Source organism: Manacus vitellinus, unplaced genomic scaffold (genome assembly GCF_001715985.3).
Source record: "Manacus vitellinus isolate BGI_N305 unplaced genomic scaffold, ASM171598v3 scaffold_13_pilon, whole genome shotgun sequence".
NCBI lineage: Eukaryota > Metazoa > Chordata > Aves > Passeriformes > Pipridae > Manacus > Manacus vitellinus.
This window is the reverse complement of record NW_021938999.1, coordinates 5,601,875-5,618,875: the sequence shown is the minus strand read 5'-3', so window position 1 is coordinate 5,618,875 and position 17,001 is coordinate 5,601,875. Positions and strand designations below refer to the sequence as shown.

At 37.5% G+C, this 17,001-nt stretch overlaps 2 protein-coding genes across 3 annotated transcripts in view; one reads left to right on the top strand and one right to left on the bottom strand.

The window, feature by feature from the left end:
- Window positions 1-2,962: 2,962 nt before the first annotated feature.
- Window positions 2,963-16,910, bottom strand: ALG12 (ALG12 alpha-1,6-mannosyltransferase). 2 transcript variants are annotated; one of them, XM_029958052.1, is made up of 10 exons: window positions 16,679-16,910; window positions 13,594-13,783; window positions 13,316-13,448; window positions 12,588-12,761; window positions 11,534-11,728; window positions 10,004-10,107; window positions 9,302-9,525; window positions 8,397-8,566; window positions 8,123-8,198; window positions 2,963-4,317 (listed from the first exon to the last, which is right to left on the bottom strand). In XM_029958052.1, the coding sequence occupies exons 2-10, from the start codon at window positions 13,756-13,758 to the stop codon at window positions 4,086-4,088; spliced, it is 1,473 nt and encodes a 490-aa protein (XP_029813912.1). In that variant the 5' UTR covers window positions 13,759-13,783; window positions 16,679-16,910; the 3' UTR covers window positions 2,963-4,085. The 2 variants fall into 2 exon arrangements, with proteins under 2 accessions (XP_029813912.1, XP_008924845.1); XM_008926597.3 differs by having other exon boundaries at window positions 16,772-16,910.
- CRELD2 (cysteine rich with EGF like domains 2) overlaps window positions 16,788-17,001 on the top strand; it is a 13,429-nt gene continuing 13,215 nt past the window's right edge. Inside the window, exon 1 of the mRNA XM_029958060.1 lies at window positions 16,788-16,961. Within this exon, the coding sequence (XP_029813920.1) occupies window positions 16,788-16,961 (174 nt within the window). The remainder of the gene's footprint in view (window positions 16,962-17,001) is intronic.

Sequence of the window (17,001 nt, the reverse complement as noted above, 5' to 3'; positions counted from 1 at the left end):
TTCTGTATATGAAAAAGTGCTGTCAGATGCAAGAGAAATATTGCATTAAAATTGAGATACAGCAAACCAGTGCTAAGATCAGTTTTCAAGCTCCTTACCATTATTGGAAGAACTTAAAATATTCAGGAAGATAGGAATGGTCCTAGAACAACTGTAAGGGCAGGAGCAGCATAATCTCAATCTTGTTCTCTTGAATGTGGAACCTGTCTCACTAAAGGGACATGTGAAATGGCCAGGGAGTGCAATCAGTGTTTCAGAACATGTTGCACAAATCGATTACACTCAGGTTGTGTTCTGATGGATGGCAAAGGGAAGAACCTGAGACACGTTCTGTTTTTTCTCAGTGTTAGAAGATAAATGTATTTTATGTCGGATCCAATACAATCATTCTCCATGTCTCCTCACCCCAAATCCACTCATGAGAGAGAAGACCCATAGCAAGTACTTAGGGGAGGTATAAAGTGAATGCGATCTGCTATTTTTTCCCAGTTCTGAACACTTTATTAGAGACTGTGTGAACTGGAAATTGTTCCTTGATCTTTGGTTCTTTTGGTTCTTGATGCAAGAGTGATCAGTTTAACCTTGTTTTTAAGCAGCTTTTACTTTCATCATGGCAGAAATGTCCTGCATCGGCGAGTTCCACAACTTCTTTTCAATGTTAGTTAACTTTTACAACACAGGGTGTCTTAAATCTCAGGCTGTAAGACCGTGATTATTCACCATCTCTGCATGAAATGACATGGTGATGTGTTTTAGTCCAAATAATCTTTTTAAGACTTTTTACAGGAACAAGTATTGCTTGTAAGAAGTCAAACTTCAAAAGGAAGTGCATGATGCTACACACCATTTGACCTTTGGGAAGTTTAACTAAAGACATCCTAAAATAAATCTCAATCTATAGCAGCATTTCAGATTAACTGTACTATCTATCTTTTGCTTTATTCAGGTTAATTCAATCTTCGGTTATTTAAATACACTCACCTTATTCCCGCTTTTGATAAGAAAAGCTGTACTTTATGTACTTTGTTTGTAATCAGTCCAGTCAAAAGGTATTTTTCTTTTAAGATCTTGAATAGTCATGAGAAATTTATTGCTCCAAAGTCCCTTCAGAAATTCCACCAACTGTTTAGAGTCTCTCTCCAACCCGCACCATTCATTCTGTAACTTTAAGTTTTCCCACTATGGCCCCCACATGCAGAAGAACTTGTAATACCCCACTTCACGTTTGTAGAAGGAGTGAGAGACTTTGTTAATGCCCTCTTATATCTAAGGAAACTTAGACTTTTTACTTCCGTGGAAGTACACTGAATATTACTATATAATAAAGAAAAAAATTAGCTCTATGGTTCTGGTGAAGCTAAAGGCAACCTAAGACCTGGAGATGAGAAGACTCATTTACGAGAGAGATGGCTTTTAGTTTCCAAGGATTGTTTTTTTTTTTATGGAAAGCAGCCTTTAGGGAAAAACTGCAGTAATCTTCAGCCCAGTTTGCCAGTTCCCCCTTCTTATTCTGAGTGTGGCCTACCATAATATTCATGGCTTGAGTTGGAAGCGGTTACCCATAGAATCATATATCCTGAGTTGGAAGTGACCCACAGGGATCACTGAGTCCCACTTCTGGCCCTGCACAGGACCCATCCCAAGAATCACACCATGTGCCTGAGAGTATAATCCAAACACTTCTTGAACTCTGTCAGGCTTGGTGCTGTGACCACTTCCCTGGGCTGAAGCACTGTTCCAGTGCTCAATCAGCATTTGGGTGAAGAACCTTTTCCTAATATCCAACCTAAACCTCCTGACACATGCTGTCACAGAGGTCATACAGCCATGAATACTACAATGCTGTATGCACTGCATGGGGCACAATCTAGCTCTTTGCCTACAAACCCAAAGTTGTCGATTTTCAAACTAAGCACTTTCAATAACCGTATATGTAGAACAAGATGCAACAGGACCCAAATAAACTTCAGACACTGTTCAAAACTTTTTGATTGCAATCCAATCCAGTATCTCCTTCCTGTCTTCTTCTATGTATTTTACCTTTCTCTACCCCAAACAAATAAACTAAATAGGCCAATTTGAGCTGATCCCTTCTACTTCCACCAGTGGTGAAGCTGTGAACAGTAGTACACATTAGCACCACAGCTGAACACCATCACTGGAATAAAAGTCTGTGGCAGGACCCAACCCAGTGTGTGTCCGACATTCAGCAAGATGAAACTCTTCAGATGTCTCATCTCCACACACACTGTGCCACTTCAGGCATTAGCTTGAGGTGCCTATGTTGCAAGCATAGCAGCCCTAGGCTTTCTCTGTAGTTAACAGAAGACAAGTTCCCGCAGAGGATTCTGACAACCAGAGACTTGGAAAGCTGGAATAACCATAGACCTAACTGCAGCAGTGCAGATGTTTGTATACAGCTGGACAGGATAAATTTTAGTTTCGGTTCTTGAGTTGTGTATTACAGTGTGGGGGAGTTACATAAAGTCAATGATTAGCCTTAACATAAAGGCCTACTTACATCCTTAGTCAAGAGTTTTCCTCTGTGTGGTTCTAAATTTCCAGCTATTTGCACATGTATTTCCATCTATCTCATGTGAATTGTTTGATGTTCAAACTGGTTCTGGAGGAAGCTGAGTTTTCTTTCAAAGACAAGTCAAATAGATAATACTTGAGTGATTTCAATTTCAGGAACAGGGAGAGACTGGACCAACAAGTTCTGCAGGTTGCCTTTGCCAGATCAGCTCAGGCTGAGGAAACCTGGGCAACAGCAATAGCCACCCACAGGGGAGCAGGCTCCACCCAGCCAGATCAATTCCTCTGATACATAATCTAGAGAATAAAAAGAAAACATGGTCCCGAAAGCTGAAATATACACGTAGGTAAAGGTAGTTCTTGAATCAAGCACACTTTTAAGAGTAAAAAAAAAAACCCCAAAACCAACCAACCAACGAAGGAAACAAAAACCCACCAAAACCCCCACCAAACCACTTTATTCCGTAATTGTTTTTTACTCAAGTTTTCATTCAGCAAGGAACAGTTTTCTGCCCATGATAATTTCGGCAATTCTCTTATTTTACACTAATGGAGCTCTTGTAATATTACAACTGGCATAACCAGAACTCTTTTTTCCCTTGTTCCATTTAGCAACCTAGGCAGACATCCTTAACAAAAACATCTAATAAAGAAGACACTACAGAGCATGCAATCTTATTCTAGTTTACAGAATGAAGCACATGGCACATTAGAGTACTCCTTTCCAAAGGGATTACTTAGTGAAAAAAGGAAAACAGCACCTATATTAAAGTGTATTCAAGTGAATATTTTCAAAGGTAAATTTTGGGACTGCAAATTAAGATAATATCATTACAGCAGAAGAGGGGAAACCTTATTTTAAAAATGCTTTTTTCCTGTGAAATCAAAGTTGCTGCTTTTTCATGATCTGTTGGAAGATAATCATCCTTAATACTCAGATCTGTTATGAGACAGTGTTTGTCTAAAGGTCCAACTGCTTTTTAAGTGAATCTTTCACTTTAATTAGTTTGGTAGCCTACAGGGCATTATTAGGTATTATGATGAAGCTAACAATGAATATGGCTTTCATATGTTGATAACATCATTAGGTTTCACACAGGCACTCTGACAGCTGAGGGAGTTACAATCCTGCAGATACATTAAGTAATAAATCTTTGCACACACAGATTACAGATCAAATTATTGCCATAGCACAAACCTGTTCCATTATGTATTTTAAATAGGACAATTAGGACATACCTGTGCTGTGAAACAGACAGCTACCCAAACCAAGTAAACAGTTTTTACTTAATATCACTAAACTTGGAGGTAACTCTCTCAAACATATTTAACAATACAACTCAGTATTTAACAATACAACTTAGTATATACTGACTAAGAATGCACTGTAATATTTATGTAAGAAACAGACAGAGCTAAATACCAATTAGTACAAGGATTTTCTGTGCCGTTCCACAGAAGCTGAGCTGCAGTGCCGGAATGATGATTTGCTTCTGTCTTATACAGTTCAGTCATCAGCAAAATCACATCAAAAGACTTAAAATTCACAGTCAAGATGATAGAGGAAGTTTTTCCAACAGTACTAATTTTGGTTTCAAGTTTAAAGTAAAAGGAGGTAGTGCAGTAAGGTTCAACCCAATTTTACTGATGCCAGGTATATTTGCCAGTGGCCTGTGGGTTGTCTTGTAATGTGATATTTGAAGAGGGTTTGTTTCCATCAGTATATGCGTGTAAGAAAACATCAGCTGGTCTCCTGGTTTAACATCTTCCCTTTTGTCATACCTGTGAAGAATAAAGAGGCTTTTATTTATATTTCTCACTTTACCTATTAAACAACTCTATTATTGCAGGGGCATGTAGCATTCAAAATGACACAAAAAAGGAACTGTAACATTCTTAGTTATATTTCTTGATTAAATAATTAGTACTAGAGGAGGAAATAGTATTTTTGAAGAGTTCAGGGACTCAGTCATTCCATGCAAATCTTTCTGCTGCTATTGTGATATAAATCAGGATTCCTAGAAAATTTTTTACTAGTCCCCTATTCAAGTTCTGTTGAGAAAGGACACCAAAGCCTAAGACTGTAGGAAACTGGACTAATTTTTAAGGTTTACTTTACCAGAATTGCAGTTTGGATAAGTGTGGATTTTTTTTTTGTTTGTGGGATTTTTTAATAATTTAAAAAAAGTACATTATGAGGTACTTTAGCAGAACTGCTTTTCTTCTGGTAGTCATACATTAAAGTAGAAGCCTCAGAGAATAAGAGCGAGAAGACCTCCTTGAACTCTGTAGGAAAGAAAGAACAGCCTGACAATTAGAGTATTAACTTGGCCCTTGTTATTTCTGAGTTCAGCTCCCTGATCTACTACCTATTTGGGCAGGTCACTTTGGGTCAGCTTTTATAAACTTGTTAAAGTACCAAAATATATATAAATTATATATATAAAAGAAATATTTAAAAAGTAACTAGTGAGCTCTAAGACTATTTAACAGGTACACTTACAGTTATTTCGTAAAAAGACTTATGTTCAACCTAGCTATTGAGGGAGTTTACAGGATGAGAAAAGTAACTTAGCCATTTGGCAGGGATGTGAAAGATCTAGCTTCAGTCACTCTCCATCTGATCTAAGCCCAAAACTGAAGATGATTATCTGTCAGAGCTGTATGAACCTCTCTAATCTTCTAGAAATTCAGATACATCTCCCTCACTGTCTCATGAGGACACTGATCAAATTCACAATAGTTATTTATTCATTCACTGAGGAGAGTTCAGGTGCAATTTACAGCCCAAGGGTCAGGATACTCATACTGGACATGGCAGGCTGATCAAGTCTTCAATCCAACAACTTCAAAGGAGAAAAATGAGATGAGTCCACCCCAAAATACTCCACAGACCACTGTTAAACTCTGTAACGCAAGTGAAGAGCAGTGCCCCATTCTTCAGCCTTTCTGTTGCCCTGTTCTATGAACTGTTTTCTATCAGCATTTGTCACTCCTCTTCTTAGGCACCTGACTCCTCCTACACGTTTCACAAGCATCTTACTCAAGGCTGTGGCTTTCCTTGCAGCCATGGACACTGGGAAGCAGTGCGATCCCAACCCTACATACCCTTAAATGCACCTAGGATTAAATACAGCCTGCACCTTTGGCAACATGTCTTTGCAGGTCTGGGACTCTCATCTGTCTGAATTCTCTGAAAAAAAAATCTCAATTGATATTTTTACAATGCTCCCTGAGATAACATTCACTAAGATTTAAGATATTTAAAGGAATAACTTCACAGCAAACTAGAGGTTTTGTGGGGATTGTTAACTAAAATTTTGGCAATTCAGAAAAGATCCCAGGCTGACAGAATCCAGGAGTCAATAAATACACCATGTAATGCAGAATTAGATTTTGCACAGGGAATAGGTGCTTTCTTCTTCTAAAACAATTGCATGCTGATCTCACCTGCTATTTCCAAAAATATCACAATATCCCTTTAGATTGGTACACACATCCAAACGAGCAGAAGGAAAGGCATACTTTGTAACAACTTTACCACCTACTAATTTTGCATTTTCTTCATCAGCAAATAAGGGCCTTTCATCTGTCTGCAAGCATTTCTGAATTTTATTATTTTTAAATACTTTAAGCTTACACAGCGTATTTATTCCTGGTTCAAAGAGACTGCACTAATTGAAGGGAAGATTGTAACACCTGTCCTGTGTAAGAACCTGCATCAAGCTTCTTTCAATCAACCCTTGAAGAAAAATAATGGATCACTTGCATTTTTCTTGAGGCAAACAGATCTAATCTAAGCATGCCACTGAAAGCTGTTAACTTTAAGGCACTTTTATTTATGGATTGCAGTTATCCTGATGAATCATCAGCCTTCACAGCCACCCCATCCACAAATCTGTTTTTGCCTGACATACACTGTCTATGAAGATGGTAAATTAGTTTTCAACCATCTGAACGGCTGTCACTTCCCTGGATAAAGAGAAAATGGACAGTTGGTGCCACTAAACTTTGCAGTACTGTGCTGTTACACAGTGTGATAGTCTTGTGTATGATGCTCAGTTGTGGATTGTGCCTAATTTTTTTAATGTGAAACTTCATGATGAATCAGCCCTTCCTTGAGGCTTTGTTTTGCTGAGTAGAGATAAAAGTGAGAGAGACAAACTGCTCTGGAGCTAAAACACTATGAAACATCTATCAGTGACAGGGATATTATTCATTTACCTTTCAATCTCACTACACTATGCCTTACAAGCGCAAAACAACACAAAACTCACAACCTCAAAAAGCTCATTGATATGAAGCACTATTTATAGAGTAGTGTTGTATTCAGAGTAGTGTGTATATTTAAGTATAGTCAATAAAACAAAGATTGGAACATTTTAGCTATCATGCATCTTCTACCCCTTGTACTCAGTTTAATGATTTGTGGCTTGAGACTTTCTCTGGATCGAACATACAAAAAACCAAGTTGAAATAAAAACTAGATGGGTAACTGTGGAGGCTTTAAACTGTCTGTACCATCATGAGAGAGCTTGAAAATAAAATAAGGCACAGCAAGGTTGATGATTTTTGTAATTCTCCCAGAAGCATACTTATCCCTTCTTCTGCATTATTTCCAAAGTACTTTTATCTCTAAACATACCAATAATTAAATTATGTTCATCTGATCCTGAATACTGTAACTGGGGAAAAAGAACTTGTTAAAACAAAATTTGCTTATATTGCTTTTGTTTTGGGCAGTATGAAGGGAGGCTTTGTATCACTTTCTAGTGAGTCATTTTCATTAAGACGACATTAAATTAGAAACCTACATTCCAGCAGAAGACGTAGGCCTAAGAATCAGAAAGGTGCCTATTTTTTTGGTTTGTATCCTGAAAAGCAAATGATGCCATCCCACAATGTCTCCTACTATCCATTCCAATATTCTGATTTTTAAAACTGTCTATCACTGCTGGTCATAGTAACAAAGCACTCAACAGCCTTCTCTCAGTTAGTGAATGTGTCCACAACAGCAGCTTCAATGTGAAGGATGTTCCACACAGACTTTCAACATTAATATGTACATGACCCTCACATCACCACACATCATTCAAAGACAAACAAAATGAGAAGATACCCCCACAATTATATAAAATCATCAAGTTCAACCATCAACTTAGCACCACCACCATGTTCACCATTAAACCATGTCCCCAGGTGCCATATTCACTTCCAGGGATGGTGACTCCACCACTTTCCTGAACAGCCTGTTCCAATGCTTGATAACCCTTTCCATGAAGAAATTTTTCCTAGTATCTCATTTAAACCTCCCCTGGACAACTTGAGGCCATTTCTTCTTGCCCTTTGAAAGATTCTATGCTATTTAGGCAAATCAGAACCAATCAAAACAAAAAACAATACTGTTCTGTATTTCTGAAATGGTAGCACTGCAGACACCAAAATTCTCTGAAGATTCACATTGGTTTTGACCTGGCTTAATAAATGTGCTGTACCAGAAACGGTGTTTGTAATGTTTGTCTCTGCACATATATAAAAAAGGAAAAAGCAGTCTCCTTTCTTCAGATCAAAATACTTCATAACATACCTCCAATCAGAATTGATTTCTAGAAACCGAGAAACTCCCGTTTGTGCTGCAGCCACATCAATATGAACAGAGACGTCTACATAAATAAAGAAAACAGAATACAGTTTCAACATTCTTCTAAGAGCACTCTGATTAATAATAAATTAAAAAAAGTAACAAGAAAGATGCACGTAACTAGTATGAAGAAGTAGTATCCAATACATGAAAAGATATACTAGCAAAAAAACCCTAAAATTAAAATTAGGTGAACATACCTCAAGACAGCTTTACATACCTGCTGTTGAAGGTACCAACTCATGCAACTTCTGAATTGCCACTCCTCCAGGATAATTGAAATGTGAAACATATAAAGATGTTCCTGAATAAGCAGCATTAATTAGAAGATGCATGATAACAAAGAAAGATCCAAGTTTGTAGAGCCAGGATCTCCGGTAGTTATTCAGGCTGTTGAGGAAGGAAAAAACAAAAGTAAACTTATTTTCTTTCACGGTGATCATTGACTACCATGACAGAACTGTTATGGAAAATCCATTGCTAGATAATAAAGATTAATGCAAATTTTATTAATCATGTATGGCATGCATTTATTATCAATTTCTAAAAGATTTAACTTCTAATGAGATTTAAATTAGAATATTCTCATTAATATAGCTAAAACAAGCTCATTAATAAAGCTAAGTATTTCTGTGTTTAAAACCATTAGCTATGATTGTACTGTCTGTCAAAGAAGTTCAGAGTATAACTTCAATTTGTTTACTCAATATACCCAACTATATTTAACTCCATGCTTCACGAGCCTCACCTGTATATTAAACTATCTCCTGAGGTAACTTATGTTAGCAGCACAGGAGTACACTGGAATGTGTCTTTTTTCTGGTGAATAAAATAAACTGAATTGTAATAACATAACAGTAAAATCAGAGCTCTATTCTCAACTCTGCTCCAGACTTGCCAAATGGTCCTGTCAAAGCATTTAACTTTTTTCTGTTTCCACTTCTCTCTATGGTTCGGTACATTGACATAGATCTCAACCTCCTTTCTACAGCATATGAACATCTCAAGGTGATCCAAAGTACAAGATGGGAAAAAGTGCATAAAAACAGTAATGATAATTTGTCTTTTCTTTTGCATTTTCAGAGGAAAAAAACCCAAACCAAACAAACAGAATTTTGAACTTACATTCGTGAGCACATTTTAGCAGCCACTATGTTGAAGACAGGGAAAGTATATATGATAAAACGCAGCTCTTTGTGTGGGAGAAACGAATACAAGAAAATAAAGCCCAGTGCTGGCAAAAGTAAAATCCGAGTTCTCTTTTCTGTTACACCTAAAGGTACAAATACAATGCTGCATCCCAAAGCACGAGGCAGGGCTGAATAGAAATACCACAAGAAGGGAGAGGTCTTCAAGATGAAAAGGAGAGTTAAGGATGTTTTCACTCTTAACAAGCGAAGTAACTATTCTTTACAGTAGTACATGCAAATTTTGCAAATAAGCAGTATACTTTTTGTACACACATTTTTCCAGGCCTTTGGTTTCCTGCCTTATCTTTAGAGAACTAAAAGCAGTTGCTTAACATCATTCACATCACCCAACAGAGGCACATCAAATGGCACTAGTGATAGGCAACATGAAAACCCAGGGGGAAGAAACCTGGTTTTACATAGGGAGAACACAAAGAGGCAAGGAGGAACAGTCAGAAGAGGAAAGTTACAATTTGCAGAAAGATCTAAGGGACAGACATTGTGTCATATATTTCAAATAATGAAATATTAGATCAGAAGTAGAATTTAGCACCCTCACTGAGTCTCAGGAATAAGTTACATCAAGTCTTTGCTTTGGCTGGTAGTATTATTTTTCCCCAAATGTTTCAAAGGATACTCCCCAGTTGGAACTTTTGTTTAAAACTGTGTTATACCAGAGCACTTTCCCCTCAGGCCACACAAGTTGCCTCCAAAATAGAGAATCCACAGCAACTGTTAGTCCTAAAAGAATTAAAGAAATACAAATCTGCATGAATTAAAAACTAGGAAAAAAGCAAACTAACATATCCAAATAGCACATTTACTGATGAGATCAATATAAACTGAAACGTGGATTGTAAGCCTCACCCAAAACCACAGAGAAGGTTGAATATGTCTGTCTTGCAGAAGAAATGCACAGAAGGGAGGCATTTCTTAATAGAAGTCTTAAAAGAAACATATTACATATTAATTTAATTGGGATTCACCCTACTCCAACCCCAAGTGTGAAAAGCAGGGGTTTAGCTGAAGCTTGTTTTAAAACAAATGCTTAGAGCATTAAATGTCATGAATGGTAAGAAGCCCAAGTTAACTTCAAATAGTACTAAACAATTTTTTATTGTAAAAATGTTAGGTTACAAAAAGCAATCTCTAGAAGTTTGCTACTATTTATTTGGTGGGAGGCAGGAGGAGGATAAGGGATGAAAGGCAAAAAGGGAGAGCAGCAAAACCATCATCCCCATTTCTTCTACTCCACACCTCCACTGGTATTTAAAGATTTTGCTCAGATAGGAAATGGCAGTGTCAGTGACTAATTCCCATTGGAATTAGTCACTTCCAAACTCTTACGTCATGAGGTGCCTCCAAATCCACATGGCATGGTCGTTCAGTGTTTGTATTGTCCATGCTGTGTAAAGGACAGCACACTGCCAGAGATCATCACATATCTGACAACAGCACTTTTAATTAGATAGGCTGGCAGAGAAGCTCAGAGTATGTGGATATGCATGGCTCTTCCATGGATGGGTAGAGACAAGGGGATTTTTCAACCTCTAGCATGGAGATCACTTAAGCTGTTAAATTAATGTAATAAAGGAACAGAGTTGAACTGTAACTCTCCCCACAACCCTCTTGCTTGGTATCTCTGTCACACCGTTGCATTTTATCCTGGGATTTAGCTTATCACCGTGGCAATAGATACTACAACTGATAACATGCACAAGTAGCTACAGCCAGATACTAATTATACTGAAGTCAACTTGCACATCTAAGCCTCTTTAAGATCAGGACATTATACTGTAAGCATGTAAAAGCAGAGGTCACAGTATCTTTCTCTGCTCCTTGCACATCTATTTCCTCACAGGGAAACTTTCAAGGAAATAAAAAGTCTTATCATATGACTAGCAAATGGAATCAAACTAAAAAAAATACAAACAATACCGAAACAAACAAACAACAACAAAAAAAGCAATCAAACAAAAACAACCAACCAAAACCTCCAAAACAAACCACCAAACCAACTAAAAAACGACGAAAAAAAAATAAAAAAAAAAAAGAAAGAAAAAAAAAGAAAAAAAAACCTTACAGGACATTTACCAGAGAAATCAGTCAAAACTCCAGACTTCTCTTAAATTTAATGTCATTTGCTTTTTTCCAAGCAAACACTTACCCAGCCAAAAAATTCCAGCAGGAACAGCATGGGAAAGGACCTTGAAAATGGAGATTCTTTTAGTTAATAAAGTCACCAGGAGCATGAGGCCTAGGAATATGCAGAGCTCTGATCTGAAGACTATAATCGCCAAAGCTGAGAACCAAATGAATGGCCTTTGCTTTTGCTGTATCCAAAATGTCAATGCCAGGAGCACTGCAAAAAAAAAAAACAAACCACACATTGCCCAACATGCTGAATTATTCTTTTTCTAAAGGACAACACTATTCTCAATGCTATCTTCTTCCTCTAACTTCCCACCAATCCTCTCTTGGTCTTCATACCATTTCTAGTCCAGAAATTTTTCCTCTGCTAGAGAAAGGTAATTTGGAACAATGCACAGCTTTACACTTTTGGTGCTTAATTAGGAAAAGTATAACCACAGAAAGAACACATGGGAACTCTTTCTAGACAGTGTATTTAATAGCTTTTGAGGGGGGGATAAGAAAAACAAACCTTAAGGGAGTACTAAAAGCCTTTCAAAGTATGATTCATAATTAGTATTGCTTGATATCAGCTGAGCAGTTCATTTATTCTCTTGGCTAAGTATATTCTATTTTCATGATAACAGCAACAGATTTCAAATACGACTATGAGACTACAGACTATTGCTCAGGGAGAAAGAACCACAATTCATTTCAGTGATTAGCTGGAGACACACCATGTCTCTACACACTAAGTTCATAGGTTTTTTTGAACTGCAGGTGTACCTAATGCCTTTTCAATAGCTCTATGCTTTATGCATTAGATATGGGTACTCAAACCTCTACCTAACCAAAGCCATCTGACAAAACCCACATACACTCAGATTCAATAAAACTCGATTCAACAGTCATTGTAAGCACATGATTAAAATAAAAAGGAAGAAATCTCAACTAAAGTTTTCTAGTCCTGCTATCACACAATTTAATCAAGCACATGCATTATTTATTCTGACCGTACTTTTTCCGTGCTTTAACTATGATGCATTTGAAATAAGTTTTATATTTTAAAATTATTCCCATGAAATACCTACCAAAAGGAAGTGCGAACACATTAGGGAGGGTTCGTGTACAGTAAAACATCAAATGAAACTGAGTGACAGTGATGAGACAGAAAATTGATGCTGTAGTTGCTCCAAACTGTTTTCTAACTTCTTTCTGCAGCTTCCATAACGTGTAAATCACACTGAGCCCCAAGCTTCCTCGGACTATTAGAAGAATAAAAATGGGAATTAAAGAGTAGTATCAGACAGACCAGTGATGAACAGCCATGTTATATAATGTAATGCAAAAAAGTTCTTAAGAATAATACTGAAGATATCACAATATAACCATCTTCAAAGAAACAAAAACCCAAACAAAACTTCATCAGTTTATCTATTCTAATCCACCTTTAACTGGTCTGGTCCTTCTGCACAAAGGTCAATGCTTCTATGACCAAGTTAAATGATATTTTCTGAAGCATACAAGAAACATGCTTCAGAACACACAGGAGTGTATTCTCTGAAGATAACTAAGGCACTAGCTTTTTCTACAGTATCTGACATCTTTTAGCACAGACTTTCCATGTGCTGTTAGTTATCCCCAAAGAGGAAGTGGAACGGCCATGCTGGCCCCAAGTACCTACAGTTTGCAAAATCCCTCATTGAGGAAAAGAATGTCACATTTTAACAATTTATCCAAACATTGAATGTAACAACAATGCCACCCATTAGTGCAGGAGTAAAAACATCTCTATTCTGAGGATCTGAAGTTCTCATACCTATCAGCTGGGAGTAAAACTTGGACATTTTTAGCACAGAAAGTACATATATAGCTGGGCTGGAAAGGGCAGCAATAAAAATTGGTCCAAGGAACGTTCTTGGGACAACTCCAGGAAATTCATGATGGTCATACTGCAAAAAGGAAAATTGATGTAAGATAAGCAAATCAGAAACAAAGGAAAATAAATCATATTCACACTGCATTTATCCTACTCGTAGTGCAGGGAATTGCCATCTTTAACAGTGTCCAGAAATGAAGACATACTTTTCAATTTACCTTATCCAAGTCCAGTTGGTGGTACACCACATCATGGATAGCTTGTAGGTTAAAGCTTTCCTCCACTTTTGTGAAAGGACACACAGTTAAATGAACAAAAGCCACAACAATAAGCAGCAGCAGCAATGGGAATGACTGCCCACTTGAGTTCCTCTTCTGAGCCATCTCGGGCTTGAAATTCACAAATATTCTATAATTGACAAGAAAATAAAAAGAAAACACATTAATAACATTGCAGGAAGTGTAGAACCAAAGAAAGAGATTGATAATGCAAGGACAATGTACTAAAGTAGTGGAAAAGTTTAAACAAAGTGTCACTTCAATTATGTCTGCGCTTTGTGGGAGAGACAACTTTGTTATTTATTCTCATTTTAATCACACACTGGATTTACACATAATCTTAAGAACGTGCTCTCTTGTTTGTCCAGGACTCCAAAATCAGTGGGAGAGGAACCATGAGGATGAGGAATTTCTCAGAACAGAGTACTTTGATCTTCTGAGTTTGCCGGCAGCAAGGTCTGGACTCGGCAAGCGAAGGACGAATCCCCTCTGGCACTTACACCCTGTGTCACTATGGCATCAGACAGTCTGAACCCCATCCTTCACACTTCTACCCAGAAATAAAGGCCACCTCTCCCTGGTGCTTTATTTCACAACACTGCTGAGCCATTCTTCTGGTAGTATTTACATTGTATTTTATCATTATGATAAAATCATCTGTCCAGGTGATACCAGAGCAGATCTATTTCATGTTCTTTTAATTTAAGCTTCCCTCTTAAAGTTTATAATTTAATAAAAGACAAGAGATTTTGGTTATTGTTACTCTTGCTCTGTTCTCACAGAAACAAAACTACAAAAATAGCACTTTTAAGGTACAATTGGGGTTTTGGTTAGAGATGTTTTCTCCTGTGTTTTGGTCTAAATATGTCCATCAAACAGATGTAAGATAGCTGGCAGATTTCCTAGGATCACTTAGCAACTGCTTCCTAGAGTTACCTTTCTTCTGAACTGATGTTTGTGCTGATCATTAGTAAAAATAAATACGAGTATGTTCATGTTCTTTATATTTACAATTAACACCAATAACGCCTAAAATTTGTGTTCTTCCTGCATGTATCTGCATATTATTTTACATATCTCACTGACTGCATCTCTTTTTCTTCGATAGCCTCTGCTACAGACTGTTATTGAAGCTCTAAGCCTGGGCTTAAAGACAGGGAGCTCTGCATTACATCCTTACGATTTTTGCTTTGTTCTGCATTTTTAAAAGCCTATACAACATAACATCTCAGAAAGTGGGAATAAGTCTTTTTAACCTGTGCATAATATTACTTCCTTAAAAAAATGGCTAAATATGGGTTACACAACAACAGAATCCTTTTTCCACAGCAGTAGTAAAGAAGGTACAGGACTGACATAAGGAGCACCTCCAGAAGTCTCTGGCAGGAATTAAGCCTCTGCACAGTGCCATTAATCTTGCACAGACTCTAGAAGGCAATCTTGGTCAATTCTTCCAATAAATGCATTAGAGGCATCTAATGTTTCTGGCCAAACTTACCAAGGACAAAAATGGACACTGCAGGGTCAATCCACCACTGCACAAAGCAACATGGGCATTTGAGTAGCTTATGTGTCAGGCAGAGCAGCACATAGACATTCACCAGCAAAGCAGGTATTCCTCACTCCTAATTCACAGCTTCTTAATATTTCAGATATTTTAGGACCCAAAAAAATCTTTGTAAAATGACGCATGTGCCAAAAAGCTCTATTTTTTCCTTCTTAACTACCTCAGTGTCATAAGAGCTTTTACCTTCCCCTATAAATACTACATTCATTATCCTCTGACTACTCTACAGTATAGCCTGCTCCTGGTATCCTTAGCTGATAACCACATGAATAATCAGTCCTCAACTTCCTAAATCAGAATGAAAGTGAAGCTATATATCCCACACGCAGTTTATCACAAAGCTTTTTTTATCTTGTTGACTCCAATCCTTTTGTATGCTTGAAGAAAGTAAGCATGCCAGCACACTCGTACATCTTGAAGATAATTACATGCATTATAAATACTGAGATTCCCTGAAGGAAAATACGCTTGATGATAGAAAAACCAAAGCACAAAGACAACAGCCAGGTTTCTGAGATAAAGCCTAATAAATTCAGTTGTCTTGTCAAGACTCAAGATAACTTGCTCTGCTGAAAATTGATGCTGACAAGCCTCAAAATTCAAGTGGAATTTATCTAGACAGGTAGATAGTGAATTTGATGATCAAAATAAATTTTCAATATAAAGGCAAAATACATGCAATTATTTTTATTTTTTTAAATGCCAAAACCACAGAAACAGATTTCACTTATTTAAAGTATTTTAATAATGAACTTTAGAGGAACAATTGTAAGCAAATACATATAGTTTTCTCCACTGTTAACATTCTGACAACTTCAGAAGAATCCTCCTCAGGTCTCTAAAATGTACCCACACTGACTTCCCCCAGATGCCTACATCATAACCGAATCACAGAAGGGCAGCAATTCTTCAACACAAAGAATTCATCTCTCCATGGGATTAAACTGGGTGAAAAAAAAATGGCTTTTTTACTGAAAAAAAAAAAGGCTGAAGTACTTTAATCAACAATGGTTCATTGTTGTTCTATACTTTTTCAGTGGAAGTGCCATTAGTTCAAATGGACTTTTTACTCTTCCTATGAAAAATCTACCATATTTAGCTCATTTATGTTTTTCAAACATTCTTCGCTATAAATATGATGATATGGTAGCCAAACTGCACGTTAAATCTGTCTACAGAGACTCATTTCACTCCCTCACACAGAGGCATCTAAGCAGAACCACAAAGCGCATCCCACCATAAGGTCCTCCCTCTTTGGCTTGATCTAGCTTTGGCAAAGCCTATGTTGTATCATCTTAAATTTTCATGTTTTTCTTTCCTGTGCTTTAATAACTTTTACAATTTTGCTCTGAAGTTAACTTCTCAATGAGGTCAGATTTAAACTTTGTAGTTGCTGGGATTGCTTTTTCATCTTTTCTTAGAAAAAACTGAACAGTTACTATTCTTTTATATACTTACTCATAAGTTTGGGGATTGGCTAAAAAAAAATAAAAGAATTAAGAAAAAAAGAGAAGAGAAAGTTGAGGCAAGAAACGAAGTGTGGGACAGCACCCGACACGAAGGTGCGATGAAGCTGTGGAGCAAATGTCACTCACTGTTCGGACCGGGGAAGAAACACACAGAACGCTCGGGACTGAAAAATACGCAAACCCAACCCAAGGACCCTCCCCGCGCCCCCACCGCCATCGGGGCGCCCCGGGCTCCTCAGGGGACACCCCACACACCGCCCGCTCAGTTCGGGGTGCGAGGGGCTTCCGGGGGAGTCCCGGACGACACCAAAC

What these genes read in the sequence shown, in the direction of transcription:
- ALG12 (XM_029958052.1), bottom strand. Translation starts at nt 13,758, where the DNA reads ATGGCTCAGAAGAGGAACTCAAGTGGGCAGTCATTCCCATTGCTGCTG. An exon ending in TGTGTTCGCACTTCCTTTTG is followed by an intron (nt 11,729 to 12,587) that starts GTAGGTATTTCA and finishes TTTTTTTTGCAG; the next exon opens with TGCTCCTGGCATTGACATTT. An exon ending in GAAATCAATTCTGATTGGAG is followed by an intron (nt 4,318 to 8,122) that starts GTATGTTATGAA and finishes TATTCTTCACAG; the next exon opens with GTATGACAAAAGGGAAGATG.